The sequence below is a fragment of the Lepisma saccharinum genome, chromosome 13 (genome assembly GCF_977018435.1).
Source record: "Lepisma saccharinum chromosome 13, izLepSacc3.1, whole genome shotgun sequence".
Lineage (NCBI taxonomy): Eukaryota > Metazoa > Arthropoda > Insecta > Zygentoma > Lepismatidae > Lepisma > Lepisma saccharinum.
In genome coordinates, this window is record NC_139241.1 from 21,306,606 (window position 1) to 21,323,729 (window position 17,124).

Genomic DNA, 17,124 nt, shown 5'->3' on the forward strand with positions numbered 1-17,124 from the left:
GCCGTCTTGATGTCCACCATCTTGAATTCAACTTCAGAATTTTAAATGGGAAGGGAGGTCGTGCGACATATCAAAATGGGCTAGAATTACACGAGAAATGCAATGGTGAAGGTTTTTTCGATGTATCCTTAACCAGTAAAAAGTTATGACTGAATTCTTGTACCAATTAGCTCCTTTTCGAGGTGTTAGAAAAATGCCTTAAAATTTGTTTAGCGCATCGGTAATGCATCGAGATCAAAGTGACGTCTTGGGAGAGACGTTCGCATGCCATTGCACATTATTTTAATTGGATACATCCATGAAGAGCTGCTCATTATGAATGGTTGTCGTGAACAATTTACAGTGTGACGCTTCCATTGAATTAAAAGTCCTTCACAGTGACAAGGCTAATGTTTATGTTCAGAAGGAAGTTTATAAACAGAATATTTGATGCTTTTTATCTGATAACCCATTTTTGACAGATCAAAGCTGAATGGTTAGTGTTGGTAAGTTAATGGTGTGACGTGCTGTGTGGAACACGATTTTCCATCAACGGAACCTTAAATGCTTAGGGCTACTTGGATTTGTTAAATAAACAGTTTTTTCCATCCTTGCTTATGGAAGAAGGTACTTTTTACAGAGTTTTTTCAATAGGGAAGAACACCAGAACACTTACGGGAACGTTATGAACCAGTTTTTGTCCAAAGTTAGTTATCAGATGACAAGGGTCACATATTCTGTTTATGAACTTCCTTCTGAACATAAACATTAGCCTTGTCACTGTGAAATACTTTTAATCAATGGAAGCGTCACACTGTAAATTGTTCGCGACAACCATTCATAATGAGCAGCTCTTCATGGATGTATCCGATTAAAATAATGTGCAATGGCATGCAAACGTCTCTCCCTAGATGTCACTTTGATCTCGATGCATTACCGATGCGCTAAACAAATTTTAAGGCATTTTTCTAACACCTCGAAAAGGAGCTAATTGGTACAAGAATTCAGTCATAACTTTTTACTGGTTAAAGATACGTCGAAAAAACCTTCACCATTGCATTTCTCGTGTAATTCTAGCCCATTTTGATATGTCGCACGACCCCCTTCCCATTTAAAATTCTGAAGTTGAATTCAAGATGGCGGACATCAAGATGGCCGCCGACCGTGTGGGTGGCGTCAATGTGGTTCCCCCTTGGCCTGATAAAGATTGGTCATCACCATTTCCATGTTGCACGCTGCAGTGGCCTTGTACCGAGTGTGTTAAGTGACTTATTGAGCCACCCTGTAGATGGAAGAAAATATGTTTAGCCTTTTAGGTGAAATTACAGTTGACAAGGGAAAGCCACCTGCTAGAATGTTCCAGAACAACTTTCTAATAGTCTGGAGGGGAGTAATGTTTGTTTATATATATCGTCCTGTTTTGTACCTTGTTACATTTGTACTTGGTGCAGTTTGAAGAAGACCTTGCTAGAAGGTTGAAACATTACGTTTAGTTTATGTTTTATAATAAAATAAATTTCTGCCTTGGTCAGCATATTGAGTTTTTCAATACATTTTATTAAAAAAGCAGTGACGAATTAACGATTATTATGAGGTTTTGAATTTTTTGTTTGTCACTCACTGTATAAATACTTATTAGTAGTTTCTCTGTCGCAAATAACCATTTACTTATGTTAATTAGTTTTAGACTAAGTCTTTATGAAGGAACTGACGTAAAATTACCAATCTTAGCAATTTGAACTCGTTGAACTCTCTCCTTCGTTACAGTAATGCACTACATCACTACTTAACATAACTGTATATGTTTTTGTTTTTTTAGTATATCGAAATAATCAATATTTTCGGTGTCAGTGAAGAATATAAACAATACATAACTTAAATAACATTACATTTTGCATACTGAATACATATATGTGATTTGTGAATTAATCATGATGTGTGTGTTAACACAACATTTGAACAATAACTAAAGAAAATTTTAACCTTAAATTCTCGAAATCTGCAACTTCTAAGGGGGAAAATGCGCAGAATGGACATCCCTCAAGTGTGCATTGGATTCATTTTTTAAATATTCCAATATCAACGGTCTCTGTTCAGCAAACCAAAAAAAGATAAAGAGGAGAAGGTGAGATTTGAACCCGCGACCTTTGGATAATAAGTCTTTTCTTCGAGCAAGGCCTCCTCATCTCCAGGAAGCTATCAACTCGCAGCAAGCCACGGCACATAGTGACCTATTGAGTGACATGAGTCAAGGCAAAATGTATAATAAACCCGCGACCTTGCACGCTTGACGAAAAATAATGACAGTAGTGGCTAACCAACTGCTCTACATTAACTTGATGACGTTATGCCCTTAAAAACATGTTGACGTTATGAAGACTCCCACCTCCCTATGTTTGAAGCACATTTTCTTGACAATTCGTGAAAAATATTATTTTTTGAGAAGTGTTCGATATTATGCAAGGTATTGAAAATAAAATGTCGCATAAAATCCTCACAAATTTTCTTCTTTCTGCACAAACGTGAAGGCGATTTCATCCAGGTGGAGAAAAAACTGTATTCAGTGTTTCAAACCCCTCTAATTTCAAGTCGAGCAAGCAGAATAGTAAAAATTCCTCAAGGTTCTTTTTCCAACTTATTATTTCTGTTTGTACCTCTTTCTTTCACACTGTCATCTGTTAATTAATATTATTAGTTAAGTAACAAATTCAATCACTATGCAAACACACAAAATCATGTGAACTATTTAATTAGTGAGTAATGAAATATATATTTGAAACAAGCAAATTAGAGTGGAAAATCACAAATCAGTTTTATCTCATTATTGGCGCTGAAACAGCTACTTCTGTAATGGTAAAATTGATCCCTGTCTGCAGTTTATTGCAGGATGAGGGTGATAATAAATTATATTTGATAAATGAAATGTTACAGATTGCATGACATGGATATATATTTTTTTATAGACACTGAATTTATGTGTGTGTGTGTTTTGTGTGTTTGTTAGAGCTGATCCGATACCACTTTGATCCAATAGCGATACTGATGCTTGAAAATTGTTGCATTTGAAACTTGGCCAAATGATCAAAATGCCGGAAAAATATTGGCCAGTGTTGGTAAATAAAATCCAACAGATACATCAGTATTGTCTCAACCCTAATATTTATATTTATTTTTCTTAACACCAATAGCAGTGTTAATTTACCCATGCTTTGCTGGTACAAGGTGCAAAGATTTATTTGACAATATGAATGATCTACAGTGATGGACACTTCAACGTTTTTTTTTTATTCCATTGAAAATCAATGTTATGCCCCAGATATGTCTGTAACTGTCACTGAAAACCAAAAAATAAAATAAACAAATGTTCTGGTTTGCAAGTACTTTAGCAAGCAGTGTCTACGTCATGCATAGGAAATGTAATATTTGTATAAAACAGTATCCTACCTTAGAATTCATTATTTTATGTGTGCTCTTGGTGGGGATGTGATATATGATGAAATTGATAAATCGACTTTCACAAACACCCATGCCAAAACATGAATTCAAACCCAGGACCCCTGACATTGTAAACACTCCACCATAGGGCCACTTAATATATTTTTATCTTCCATAATTTCAGCGAAAATATGTCATCTGACAGCAGAGAAACAAAATTTGAGGGGGAAGTTATCACATCACTGGAAATTCAAATTGGGGAACACACTATATCCCAATCACCAAGTTCCAGCATATCCTTTAAAGCAGAAGATATAAACATCGGGAATACTTCAACACACAAGTACAACGTAAGTGAAGTGGATGACATTTATGGAAATGGATTTGATAATGTGTCTCCATGGATATTACCAGATTCAAAACCTGATATCAGTGGAAGTGCTAATACGGGAGAGCAGTCATTAGTTCCAAAGGAAACTATAAATCCAGTCGAATGTAAGGAAAACAAATGTGACATAGGAGATGAATACCAGATGTCATTTATGAAAAGAGAAGATGTGAAGAAGGAGGAAGTTGTGAAACAACGTGATGAAGTCCAAAATATTAAAACAGATGAGAGAATGACTATCAATCTGACAGAATTGGATTTGAAGAACTCAATAAAAGATGAAGATGATGATACCAGGTAATGAATAATATCAGTATTACTATGAAATACTCTCAATAGACCTATTTTAGATGTAAGTAAGGGAGTGTGTTCCAGAAATCTTTGAAGGATATAAGTAGAAATTGCATGAAAGAAATTAGAGATAGTTACTCAAGGTTATTTATGATGTAATTTGAAACTCAACTCCAACATGGATTCTTTTGGTTGCCTGCTGGATATCTAGTTCATATTGAAGTTTTGTATTTGTTTGTCATGGGCTGTTTTGAATAATACTCCAAACTGTCTCTTTGATTCTTCTCTTCAGTTTCTCACAGTTAAGAGGCCTATCAAGGTGGGATGTCACACAATCTCGGGTGGCTTCCCTTGACATGTATTAGGTCTGCTTAGGACATGTCATGAAAAGGGCATGGATCCATTGAAAATTTGAAAGATACAAAACCTATGTATCACATTCATCATTGTAGTAATGAATCTACAAAACCTATGTATCACATTCATCATTGTAGTAATGAATCTACATCAAAATTTCATATTTGTTTTCCAAAAGCATTCTGTTGTGTTTTCATACTTTTGTAACAAAGGGATAGTTTTAATTGTAAAGTTATGTGAGGAGTGTATAGCATACTGTGAAGTATACGAGGTTTGGCTAGAAAAAAACCGGACTGATGCTATGAAATCTTTTATTCGGCATTTTGTACAACAGGAACTTTATCTCCTTCAAAGTACTCCCCTGCACGATCTGTACACCGCTCCATACGAATTTTCCATTGCTGGAAGCAGTGTTGCCAGTCATTTTCGGAGATCATTTTCATTACATCCGTCGCTTTTCTTTGCACAGCTTCTACTGTCTCAAATCTGGTTCCTTTTAGGGCGGACTTCACTCTGGGGAATAAAAAGAAGTCACAGGGAGCAAGGTCCGGCAAATACGGTGGATGTTCTAACACTGGGATGCCATATTTAGCCAAAAATGTCTTCACTGACAGGGCCGTATGGACAGGAGCATTGTCTTGGTGCAGAATCCATGACTTCCGTTGCCACAAATCAGGTCGTCATCTTACTCGCTCACGAAGGGTTTTCAGCACATTAATGTAATGATGTTGGTTTACAGTTTGACCCTTGGGTACCCAATGAACGTACACAATGCCTCGAATGTCGAAAAAGACAATCATCATGGCTTTGAATTTGGACTTGCTCATGTGAGCTTTCTTGTGACGTGGTGAACTCGGGGTCTTCCAATGCATTGATTGGCGCTTTGTGGCAGGGTCGTACGTGAAAAACCACGATTCATCACAGGTTATCACTCTCTCTAAGAATGTAGGGTCTGTTTCAATGTTCTTCAAAGTGTCCGTACAAATGTTCACTCGAGCTTCCTTCTGTTCCAATGTCAGGTTCCTTGGCACGAGTTTTGAACACACTTTACTCATGTTCAAATTCTCGTGTAAAATTTGTCGAACACTTTCTTTGTCTATTCCTGTGATTTCAGCAACTGCTCTAATGGTCAATCGACGATTTTTTCGAATCACATCACTCACTTTTTGAATGTTTGTTTCCATTTTCGACGTGCATGGTCGTCCTGAACGTGGGTTGTCTTGGATCATTTCCTGTCCTTCTTTAAACCGTTTAAACCACTCAAACACTTGTGTGCGTGATAAACACTCATCCACGTGCACAGATTTTAACATGTCGTACGCTTCTGTTGCGGATTTCCCCAGTTTGTAAAGGAACTTCATATTGACACGCTGTTCCATTTCAATACTCAGCATTTTTCCGACGGAGCACAGACGCACGTTCCGCTTTGTCCAAGTGCCACAGCGAAACTGAGAGGCCTGCACCCAGGGCAATTAGTCATTCTATAGGCAGGGTATGGTAGTATAGAATCATGCATTGCTCAACCTTCGCGCATTCGTTGTTTGCCAATAGCAACATCAATCCGGTTTTTTTCTAGCCAAACCTCGTATGTTTGGTGTACTATTATTATTTTTTAAGAATTGAGATCCAGTGGTTTTCTTTATTACCCACACAACTAAATCAATATGGTTCGTTTTGCTTGGATTACCTTTATTTTACTTTGCTTTTCTGCATCTTTTGGCTATTTGCAAAGATGTGGATGAGTAATGATATGATTAAATTGATGAATGGACATTCATGAACATCCATGCCCAGGCTGGGACTTGAACCCAGGACCTCTGGAATCATAGCATGATGTGCTAACCACTCATATCCAATTTTTGTTTAATTTATATTAAAACAATTATTGTCAGTAAAGGAAACGTTGACAAAAGGAAACCAAATCTGAACCTGTGTAGTATGATATTGCTGCTTGTATCCAAATGTGATAGACTGAACTTCTAGCCCTATGTCCAATTAATGGCTCTAGCAGACTGACAAATGCCAGATATGACCAGCTTCTGACTAGCTGTTTTTTTTTTCTTTTGTTTGGAACCCTTTTATCAAATGTCAGAACAGTTGACCACCCTTCTTGCATACATTTTATCCCTGACAAAACTCATAAACTCCACAATAAAAAATCCAAAAGCATGAAATCCAGTGATCAAGATTGTGAGAGTATTTGTCCATCATCACAAATCCACCTGCTATTGTAATGCAAATTCATAACAGCATGTTCACTATATTGCTGCAAGGTGAATATGCTGTATATGAAATCAATCGACTTTCAACATATCAAGAGACATGTCTGAATTTAAAAATACCTCTTGAATAGTAACTTTCCAATGATTTTGATCAAAGATGATGTCAAACCAGGCATTAAAATTTAGCCATCTCTCACCACTTAGCATATGAGGAATCTCTGATCCTTCTATTGATACATATTTGGTCTTTTTACTTCCCAGAGAAGTGAAAGGAGTACTTGTGTAAGAACACAACCTCAATAATTGGGGGTCTTCAATCCTGAGCAAGAAATCTACAGCTGAGATTAACCACTTCATTTTGCTATGGGTTCATTATGTAGCTTCATCTGAAATTCATATAGATGCAGATGATATTTCCAATTCAACATACTCTTAACACTCTTTGGAGTTGTAAGTTACCTCTGGGTGTTCTCCTAATCTACTTTCATAGTCATCTTGAAATCATACACCAACTCAGTTGATATCTTCCTCAGTCTTTTTGGGGTCTTCTACTTCTCTAAATGTAAAGAATACTGCTTGTAATTTAACAATTTGGTTTTGGAAATTTAAATATCTGGGTTTTGGATAAATCTGCACTTCAAATTACTTTTTGTCTTCAGACGTGATTTGCCACTGATAGAGCAATTTAAGCTGAAATATTTTCAGTATTTTCTTTTTTTTTACCATATGATATTTTACAGGCGAAACTAAACTACAAATAAGAGTTGGCAACACTGACTAGTACCAGAAAGTCGCTTCACAAACCTTTTGTTTTAATTTTGCCATATGATATTTCACAGGCGAAGCTAACCTACAAATAAGAGTTGGCAACACTGACTACGATCTATGCTGTATATTCAGGTTTTTTTTTCCTTTCTTTCTGTAGCCTACTAAGATGATAAGTATGCAGTAAGATGGAGAGTTGGTGACAATGACTACGATCTAGGACATGCTAACTGGCAATAGTGGTGCAGTGTTGATGCTCTTATTAACACCCCCACCCCCTGTCTTTCCTACCATACTGTTGCCACAATCTATTGCATGCTAACCAAACCTTAAGCAATATTGGGAGGCAGGCTCTTCTCTGGTAATGCCACGGACGAAAACATGCATACCTCTGTCCTCCCTATCAAGTTTGCAGAGAAGTCGCTGCCTCCCGGAGCGAAGTTCTACAGCAAGCTGCGAGGCTCAGGCATCTCTGAGGATGACTACAACCATGCTCAGTCCATGTGGTGAGAGCTGGATTGCCAAAACCTCTGGGACTGATAGAGTATAAGCAACTCACCTCTTGCAATTTTTGTTTACATTTTATGACGGGGAAAATTAACCTATAGCTGGCAACACTGACCTGCTTTCGACGAGCAGTGTTACCAAACTTACATCTTTGCAAATATTTTTTTTTGTATAGGCTATAGCTAGTCCTCTACAGCTATAAGCTGGAAACATATACACACAAAACACCCTAGTGGGCCTCCTCCATGGCGCAGTGGTAACGTCATTGCCTTGTAATCAAGGGGTCCCGGGTTCGATACCCGGTGGAGGCACAAGTGGTTCGGATCCCACTTTAAACTGTAGGTCCAGTCCCGATTAGCCTTACTGTGCATAAAGTGGACTTAAAACACCAACTCAAACCAAACAAAACACCCTGGCAGAGTATGCCAACTTACCTCATGTAAAAATATTACCTTGTACGGTTTTTCAGAGGTTAAATTAACATGCAACTAGCGATTAGCAACATTTTTATGAGCATCTGATCGAAATAAGATGCACAGATAGAGAAAGTTAGACAATTTATATACATTTTCCTCACATATACCGGGTTTAAAAAAAGCTAATATGAATCAACTATTTCACTGACCCCTTACCGAACAAAATAAACTAACTTATTTAATTCTTTACACTCATCAAAATATGTGCTTCCTAATGCTTAAGAAAATGCCTCAATCTCAGTTCCAGGGTGCACGAGCTATGGCATCCTTGGGTAGCTTGTCATCCTCTGTAAGCATCAAGCAAGTGAACCAAGCAACCACATGTATAAATTAGTATCCCACACATCATGCTCTTTTATGTCCAACTTGGCAAAGATAAATAGATTCGCTTCCACCACCATCAGGGGGATGGGCAGTGGGAGCTCGTAAAAAAGTCAGTTTACCATGAGGGGTTGAATGGACCTAAAAGCAAAAGCGGTTAGGATGGAAATAGAGTGAATAGATATTTCTTTCTGAGATCAGGATAGTCTTGTATTTGCTCTCTTTGGGTTTAAGAAGCTTAGAGAGTTAGTTACTTGGTTGTTTCCCACTGCACTATTTGAATTTTGAATAATCACTTGTTAGTTATGAAAGCATCGTTGACACCCTGTCTGATCATATATGTGTTTGGGTTTAGGCTCCGTATCTGCCCGCAACATTTCTTGTCTTCTTTTTCTTGTTATCTGATTTCTATATTGAACATAAGGAACAACACATTTCATTAACAGTATTTCATGTTATGCAAACATTTAAGTCTATACGCCATTGGGGGTGGGATTGTCATCCGACAAAGGTCAGGATCGATATTGTTACATTTTACTGCTCAGGTAATTTTTTTAAATATATACAGCTATAAATAAATATAGTAAATTAAGCCCTCTGAGTCGTAGACCGACAAAAGTAAACCTCTGGTAACCGATTCGTGTGGGGGAGGGAGGAGGACAATTGTAGTTGTTGGTGTAATGAACTTCAAAGCAGACGTGTGTTTTCTAAGTGCCTCACATTGTCAATTTTATCAAAATAACCATTATTCATCCTCATCGTTGCCATTAGCCAAAATAGCCTCGTGTCGTCTTTTTACAATTTTCGTAGTGATCTCCGTACACCCTGGGCTTTTGCAGATTAACAAAAGTCGTCTTAAGTTTGAACTCATGACCCATCTCCATACCGTTGCAAGCTGCTTTTGTGATTGTTCTCCTCGATTATTCAAAGTGCCTCACTTTCACGTATTCAAATACACACAAATGAAGGGGGTTCATATCACATTAGTGATTTTAAATTGTATTCTTAGGACCATGCACACACCGCCTAACATTGTTGTCTTGTTAATAAGGTTAATAAGACCCAACACAGACAAGTCCCCCACCATTGCTTTTTGACATGGTTGTTTTTTGTTTTTTTTACTAGAAAATTGTTATGATTACCATACACCTATATCAGTATAGAATAACATTGTGTCATTTTCTGTTTCTGTTGCCAACAAAGCAAATCTACAGGCCACAGGTTCGAGAAACAAGACATTTTTAAAATTCTCCTGTGCATAACATCGACCACCTATAGCGATGATATAATGTAGATCGATTTAACAAATATAATTCAAAGTTATGTAATGAGATTTGGTTTAGTTTTTAAACACAGCAGCAAAACAAACTCTCCATTCGCTTCACAACAGAAGTTAACTATATTTTACATACATGCAGAAGTAGAAAGGTACGCCCTGAGGTGTGCTGTTGGAAGACTATACAACGAGACATGGCACCCCCAATCTTTATAATACAAAAAAAAAAAGAAAAAAAAAAGAAAATTGAACAAGTGAGCAGTAAAATCCTTTCTTTTATTTTGATGTCAACAAAAGTTTTAGCCCATACATTGATTCTGGATGCCAGTTAATTTGCATCCCCTTGTCCAAAAGAAGCTTTGGTCCCATCTGGAGAGTGGAGATGAACGTGCAGAAGCAAAAATATTGCAACATCAATATGTACGTCTATTTAGAAAAACCAAAAGTTTTAACATCCATGGACAATACCGTACTGCGACTGTTGGAAAAAATCACACCTCCCATGTGTAAAGTGTTTCTTTTTTCCTCGTTGGCTGAACTCGAAGATGAGTTTACTCCATTTCCTTTTCTGTAAGAGGGGCATTTCTTTAGATACCAGGAGCACCTGTCTGATGTGACCGCTCTCGCTGTCCCCTCTTTGTTTCCAACTTCGCCACTGGACCGTTAACAAGCCAACTTCTATGCAATTCATAACCGTTGGCTGATATGTAAATATATTCAGCAATACTGAAAACTCACAGTCGTGATGATGATTCAAGCAGAGGAAGTTACTTTTGCATCACGATACAGCCATATGCATGTAAAACTATTTTCATCACACACAGGCAAAGAGGTAAAAGGTAACATTTCTCTCCTTCCCTCGCTTTTAGCAATCTTCAAAAATTAGCATCCAGTGTCCTTCTAGATAGAAGGTGAATCGTGACTAGCGAAAGTATTGAAATCGAAATGTGAATTATTCGTTATGGTCTCCCTCCCTTTGTATGCACGTTGCATATCACACTTGCTGACATTGAAATAAGTGGAATCACGAGAGACTTTTTTTTTTAAATTGCATTACACCAAAGGTTATAACTCATAACTAGGTCTGTTTTTAAAAAATAATCGTCAGTGCATATGACAATTCCTTTGTGATGTACACGCAAAGTGTCTCTTGCTTGCTGTCCGTGATGAAATTTTTATCCCTGAGTGGCCGGGGACTGAGCTTTTCGCTTTCCACATTTACAAACAATATCGTTTACAATAATACCTTCGCTAGAAAGCACAGTGCAGTAAATATCATTTTTATCAATATTTTAAATTATGCAATAATTTTGGGCACCAGCTAATTATCATGGCGTTATATTCGTGTCCATGTGCGAGACTAGTATTTATATACACAGCCAACTCACTCTTCCAATGTAATATCTGATGCAATATAATTCAAATAGCTGTGGAAGGTTCTCGACTCTTCGCAAAACAGGAAGTACACATCAGAGTTAAGCAGAAGATAGGGGGAGGGGGGAATTGCACGCTAGGTTACTGGGGACATGCAAAATATCGTAAGCGAACTTACAGTCTAAAACCACTATGTTCTGGAACCTAGAATCAGAAACATGTAGTTATTTTATTATAAGTTAGGCGATCCCCATCTCTAAACAAAACCGAGAAATAAGTTGTTGTTTTTTTGTTGGGAGAGGGATGGGAGTAAGTGTGTTTGTCTGTTAGTTTTTAGTTTATTTTGTTCGGTAGGGTGTCAGTGAAATAGTTGATTCATATTAGCTTTTTTTAAACCCGGTATATGTGTGGAAATTGTATATAAATTGTCTAACTTTCTCTATCTGTGCATCTTATTTCGATCAGATGCTCATAAAAATGTTGCTAATCGCTAGTTGCATGTTAATTTAACCTCTGAAAAAACGTACAAGGTAATATTTTTACATGAGGTAAGTTGGCATACTCTGCTAGGGTGTTTTGTGTGTATATGTTTCCAGCTTATAGCTGTAGAGGACTAGCTATAGCCTATACAAAAAAAATATTTGCAAAGATGTATGTTTGGTAACACTGCTCGTCGAAAGCAGGTCAGTGTTGCCAGCTGTAGGTTAATTTTCCCCGTCATAAAATGTAAACAAAAATTGCAAGAGGTGAGTTGCTTATACTCTATCAGTCCCAGAGGTTTTGGCAAACCAGCTCTCACCACATGGACTGAGCATGGTTGTAGTCATCCTCAGAGATGCCTGAGCCTCGCAGCTTGCTGTAGAACTTCGCTCCGGGAGGCAGCGACTTCTCTGCAAACTTGATAGGGAGGACAGAGGTATGCATGTTTTCGTCCGTGGCATTACCAGAGAAGAGCCTGCCTCCCAATATTGCTTAAGGTTTGGTTAGCATGCAATAGATTGTGGCAACAGTATGGTAGGAAAGACAGGGGGGTGGGGGTGTTAATAAGAGCATCAACACTGCACCACTATTGCCAGTTAGCATGTCCTAGATCGTAGTCATTGTCACCAACTCTCAATCTTACTGCATACTTATCATCTTAGTAGGCTACAGAAAGAAAGGAAAAAAAACCCTGAAATATACAGCATAGATCGTAGTCAGTGTTGCCAACTCTTATTTGTAGGTTAGCTTCGCCTGTGAAATATCATATGGCAAAATTAAAACAAAAGGTTTGTGAAGCGACTTTCTGGTACTAGTCAGTGTTGCCAACTCTTATTTGTAGTTTAGTTTCGCCTGTAAAATATCATATGGTAAAAAAGAAGAAAATACTGAAAATATTTCAGCTTAAATTGCTCTATCAGTGGCACCAGTAGGCTAGAAAAGTCAGGGGGGGGGTGAGGGTGTTAATAAGAGCATCAATACTGCACCACTATTGCTAGTTAGTTAGCATGTTTTAGATGGTAGTCATTGTCACCAACTCTCCATCTTACTGCATACTTATCATCTTAGAAGGCTACAAAAATATGCTAAAATATACAGCATAGATTGTAGTCTGTATTGCCAACTCCTATTTGTAGCTTAGCTTCGCCTGTAAAATACCATATGGTAAAAATTTTTTTAAGTAAGTTGGCAACACTGCGAGCCCACTGAGCCCAAAAAGAGGGCACACAACTGGCTTTTCTACTCTACTATAAGGCTTATTATGCAGGTTTTTTTCTCCCTATCCTTACTACGGTAGTGGTAGACCAGCAACAGCTGAACCTCGCCCAGCAATAAAGTCAATTCAATTCAATTCAATTTTTGTTTATTTTCATAGATTTCTTTGACAGATTATCATTTATCATTTTTAAATTTGTTTGTAGATTTGCTTTACTGTTTTTATTTTCCAATTTCCTATCTTGAATTTTCTCATCTTTGGTTTCTTTTCTCTCAGAACGTCATCCAGTAAGATGATAAAGAACTATGGTGATAAAATTTCACCAGTTGTTGTTATAAATTCCTCTGATCTATTATTGCCAGTTCTGACATTGTATCTGTTTGTTTTGTAGAAATTTTGCATCACTTTTATTAATTCTTTGTTTACTGTATGTTGTTTTTCTTTAGTGTTTTTCACAGCTCTTGCCATGGCACCTTACCAAAATCCTTTTCTAAGTCTAAAGCATATATATAATTCTCTATTATATTCTGTAGTTTTCTATATTATTATAGTCTTGCTGTAAATATATAATCCTGTACACCTCTTCCTGGTATGAATCCATGCTGTCTCTCTTCTGAATTTATCCCAGCTTTCTTGTCTTACTCCATTTTCCAGAATTCTTGAATAAATTTTACCAGGTACACTGAGTAGTGAGATTCTTCTCTGATCTTTGCATTCTCTGTTGCTTCCTTTCTTATGTGTAAGTATTAGTATTGATAATTTCCCATAATTAACTGTCTTCTTTTCCTTCCATACTACATTCACTATTATGAGCAATAAATTTCTCCTTCCTTTCCCATATACTTTATTATTTCTGTTGCAATTCCATCATGACCAGCTGCCTTTCCTAATTTCATTCTACCAATAGCTTTATTTAACTCTTCCCGTATAATTGAATCCTGTTCTATCTTGTTCTTTAGGACTTCTCTCCTCCTCTTCCTCTTCACTTAATACATTATTTCTTTCATTTTCATTAAATCATTCTTGAAAGTAGTTTTTCCATCATTTCTTCAGAATTTGTTATCGTCTTATTTTCATCATAAATAAGTTTTAATGGGCAATAGTTTTTTCCATATGTTCTTCAGAACTTTGTAGATTTTTTTTTTATTTTCTTTACGGCTTTTCTCCATATTTCTCCAAATTTCTCCCACATTACTTTATTTGCCTCCTGAACCACTTTCTTCACTTTAACTCTCTACATTCTATATTCTTCGAATGCCTCCAGGGTACCAGTGAAAGAAATTTCTTCAATTTTATTTCTTTCCTTTTACTTACCTCCTCCTATTTCTGGATTCCACCAAGTTGTTATCTTTTTCTTGCTTCCTACTCTAGGTGTTCTACAAACTCGTTCAGCTACAGATATTATTGCTCCTTTCCAAGTACTCCAGAGTTTTCTAAGTCCTCTTCTCTTTCTGCTACTCTTCTTCTACTGTTCTTTTCTCACTTTCTTCTTGGACATTTTTGTCCTCCAACTTGTGTAATTTATCTTACATTCTCATTCATCCTTTCCTTCTTTCTATTATTTTTTGATGCCTTACATTTTCCCCCTATAGTCATATCTAATGTTAGAAATTTATAATCCATACTTCACATCATTATAGTAAACTTTCTCAAATACAATATTTCAATTTCATTGTGCATATCAATAACAACTAATGGGTTAACTCTTATTTTGAAAGGGAAAAATGTTCACTAAACTGTTATGAAGAAGTATTGTAAGTTGAGTTACACTGTATTCAGTTTTAACATATTCACGTGTATTCTAATCTTGCACCAAAGACAGTTTAGTAATGAATGATTTTGAAGTACCTTTAATACTGGCACATTTTTTAAAAAAATCCACCTTATGGTTGAACCATACCATTTTAGCAGAATAATTTGGCACATAATTTACGATGAACATGGAATGAAATATGGTACTACATTTCTGTTCAGTTCCATTTCCTTCCTGAATTACCATCATGGAATTTATCTCTGCTTTACTTGTTACAACTGTATTATCTCTTTTATATATACTTACAGACTTATGTTCAAGCCCAGATCATTCCGACAATAGCTAAGAAATTTGACAAGCATGTTGACTTATGCTGTCTTTCATTCACTTGAATTTAACCATGTTTTTTTATAATAATGATAACCTCTGGGTTTTCCTCTTTTTTATTTAAGGTGGAAATTTTGAAAAAAAAAATATATCATCCGTTCTGAGAACTGCTAGTTGTAATATAATAAAATTCTATTTCATTGAAACTCAACAACGGACACATTGAGACCAGCATTACTGGTGTAATGTAAGTTTTATTGTTGCAACAAATTTCAAAATATTGTAACTATTTTAATGGTTAGTAAGTCAACAGCTGTGGAATGATAGTGACTTGCTTCTGCAAATATATTGAAAGAAGTCTTGCAAAAACATATCTAAACAACAATTATTTTTCTTGTAATAAAATATGGGAATTGAGGAAGACTCATATGCTGAAATAAATGCTATTAATGGTGAATATTGGGTTACTCTTCGTTATTCTTAGATCGAAGAGAGTATGGTTTTATACCTATCCTCAAGTCATCCCGAACAAAGTGTTGAATGTGAGATTAAGTACCAGCACAAATGGGATGGTAAGTTGTAAGTACAATTCATTGCATTTTGACAGCGATTAGGGTGAGAATTTAAAATTGTGAGAAATGCATTTAAAGTATGATATTGAAGCCTGAAAAAAGAAATGAAAGGAAATGGCAGAGTGTTGTGTACCTTTCAGTATATCTAGAAGTGTTGGAACCTGGAAAAAACACAGGCCATTCAGCACCATGAATATAGGGTTATGACGATATTAAGAAACATGATGGTCAGGATATACGTATGGTTCTGTGAAGACGTCAACTGAGAGGAGAAGAGGAAAGCACAGAATATTTCATTGACGATGTCATCCACAGATATGCTGTATAAAAGCCACAGTCCATTAGTGTGCTGTAAATAATGTATTACATGCTATGGTATTTTTTTATTTATTCTGTTCATGTAGAGAAACAGCCTCTGTGGCAGAGTGATTATCACAGTATGTTACTATCTCAGGGTCTAGGATACAATTTCCAGACTGAGCAAAGGCATTTTTTGTGATTGCCCATTTATCAGTTATATCACACCATTCATCCTTATCTTCGCGATCAACCAGATGTGACAGAAAAGTAATGTGAAATTAACCAAATCGTTCAATCTAATTGTAGTGCCTTGGCACTTATTCTCATCATGGAATATTCAGTCCTTAGTCCTTAGATCGCTTGCTTCAAAGTGAATATTTTAGAACTAATTATCAAGAATCTTATTTGTGGCTAATCACCTAATTTTCTTCTAGTCAACTTTTAACATGATTATCAATACAAATGGTGAAAATTTTAAGCACTTAAGTTAAGGTCTTTAGTAAAATTTGCAGGCCAGCTCATCAATTACATTAGATTAGTTTTATTTCCATCCACTTGACCATATCGGTACAAATAGCACTATGATATGGGATAGGTCAATTGCATGAAGAATTTTGAGTACAAAGGAATTAAGATATACTTAAGCATATTAAAGAGTATAAAATAACATAACATAAAAAATAGAAGAGAAATCAAAGGTTATGTCTATTAATGAGAAGAAAAATCAAAGGTTACGTTATGTCTATTAATGAAAAATATGATCTAAGTACTCCTCTGTGCTGTAAAACAAATACTTCATTAGCAAGCTCTTTACTGTCATTTTAAATTTAGTTGGATTATGATTCTTGAATTGCTCTGGCAGTTTGTTATAAAGTTTTACACCTTGGTATCCTAGACTATTATGCATTTTGGATGTGCAGACAGTAGAAAGGTGGATAGATTTATGCATACGAGTGCTGTATTTGTGTATGTCTAGATTTTTTGAGAAGATTTCAGAGTTTGTATGAATAAAGCACAATGTTTCTAATATGTACAAACATGGAAGAGGTAATATTTGAAATTCATTCAAAATTTGTTGGGCTTGA

The 17,124-nt window shown here is 36.3% G+C and overlaps 1 protein-coding gene across 2 annotated transcripts in view; it reads left to right on the top strand.

The window, feature by feature from the left end:
- LOC145996891 (uncharacterized) overlaps nt 1–17,124 on the top strand; it is a 79,698-nt gene that overhangs the window by 33,174 nt on the left and 29,400 nt on the right. For both annotated transcript variants that reach the window (XM_083133449.1, XM_083133450.1), the window contains exon 3: nt 3,599–4,099. In XM_083133449.1, coding sequence (XP_082989575.1) covers nt 3,599–4,099 — 501 coding nt within the window. The remainder of the gene's footprint in view (nt 1–3,598; nt 4,100–17,124) is intronic.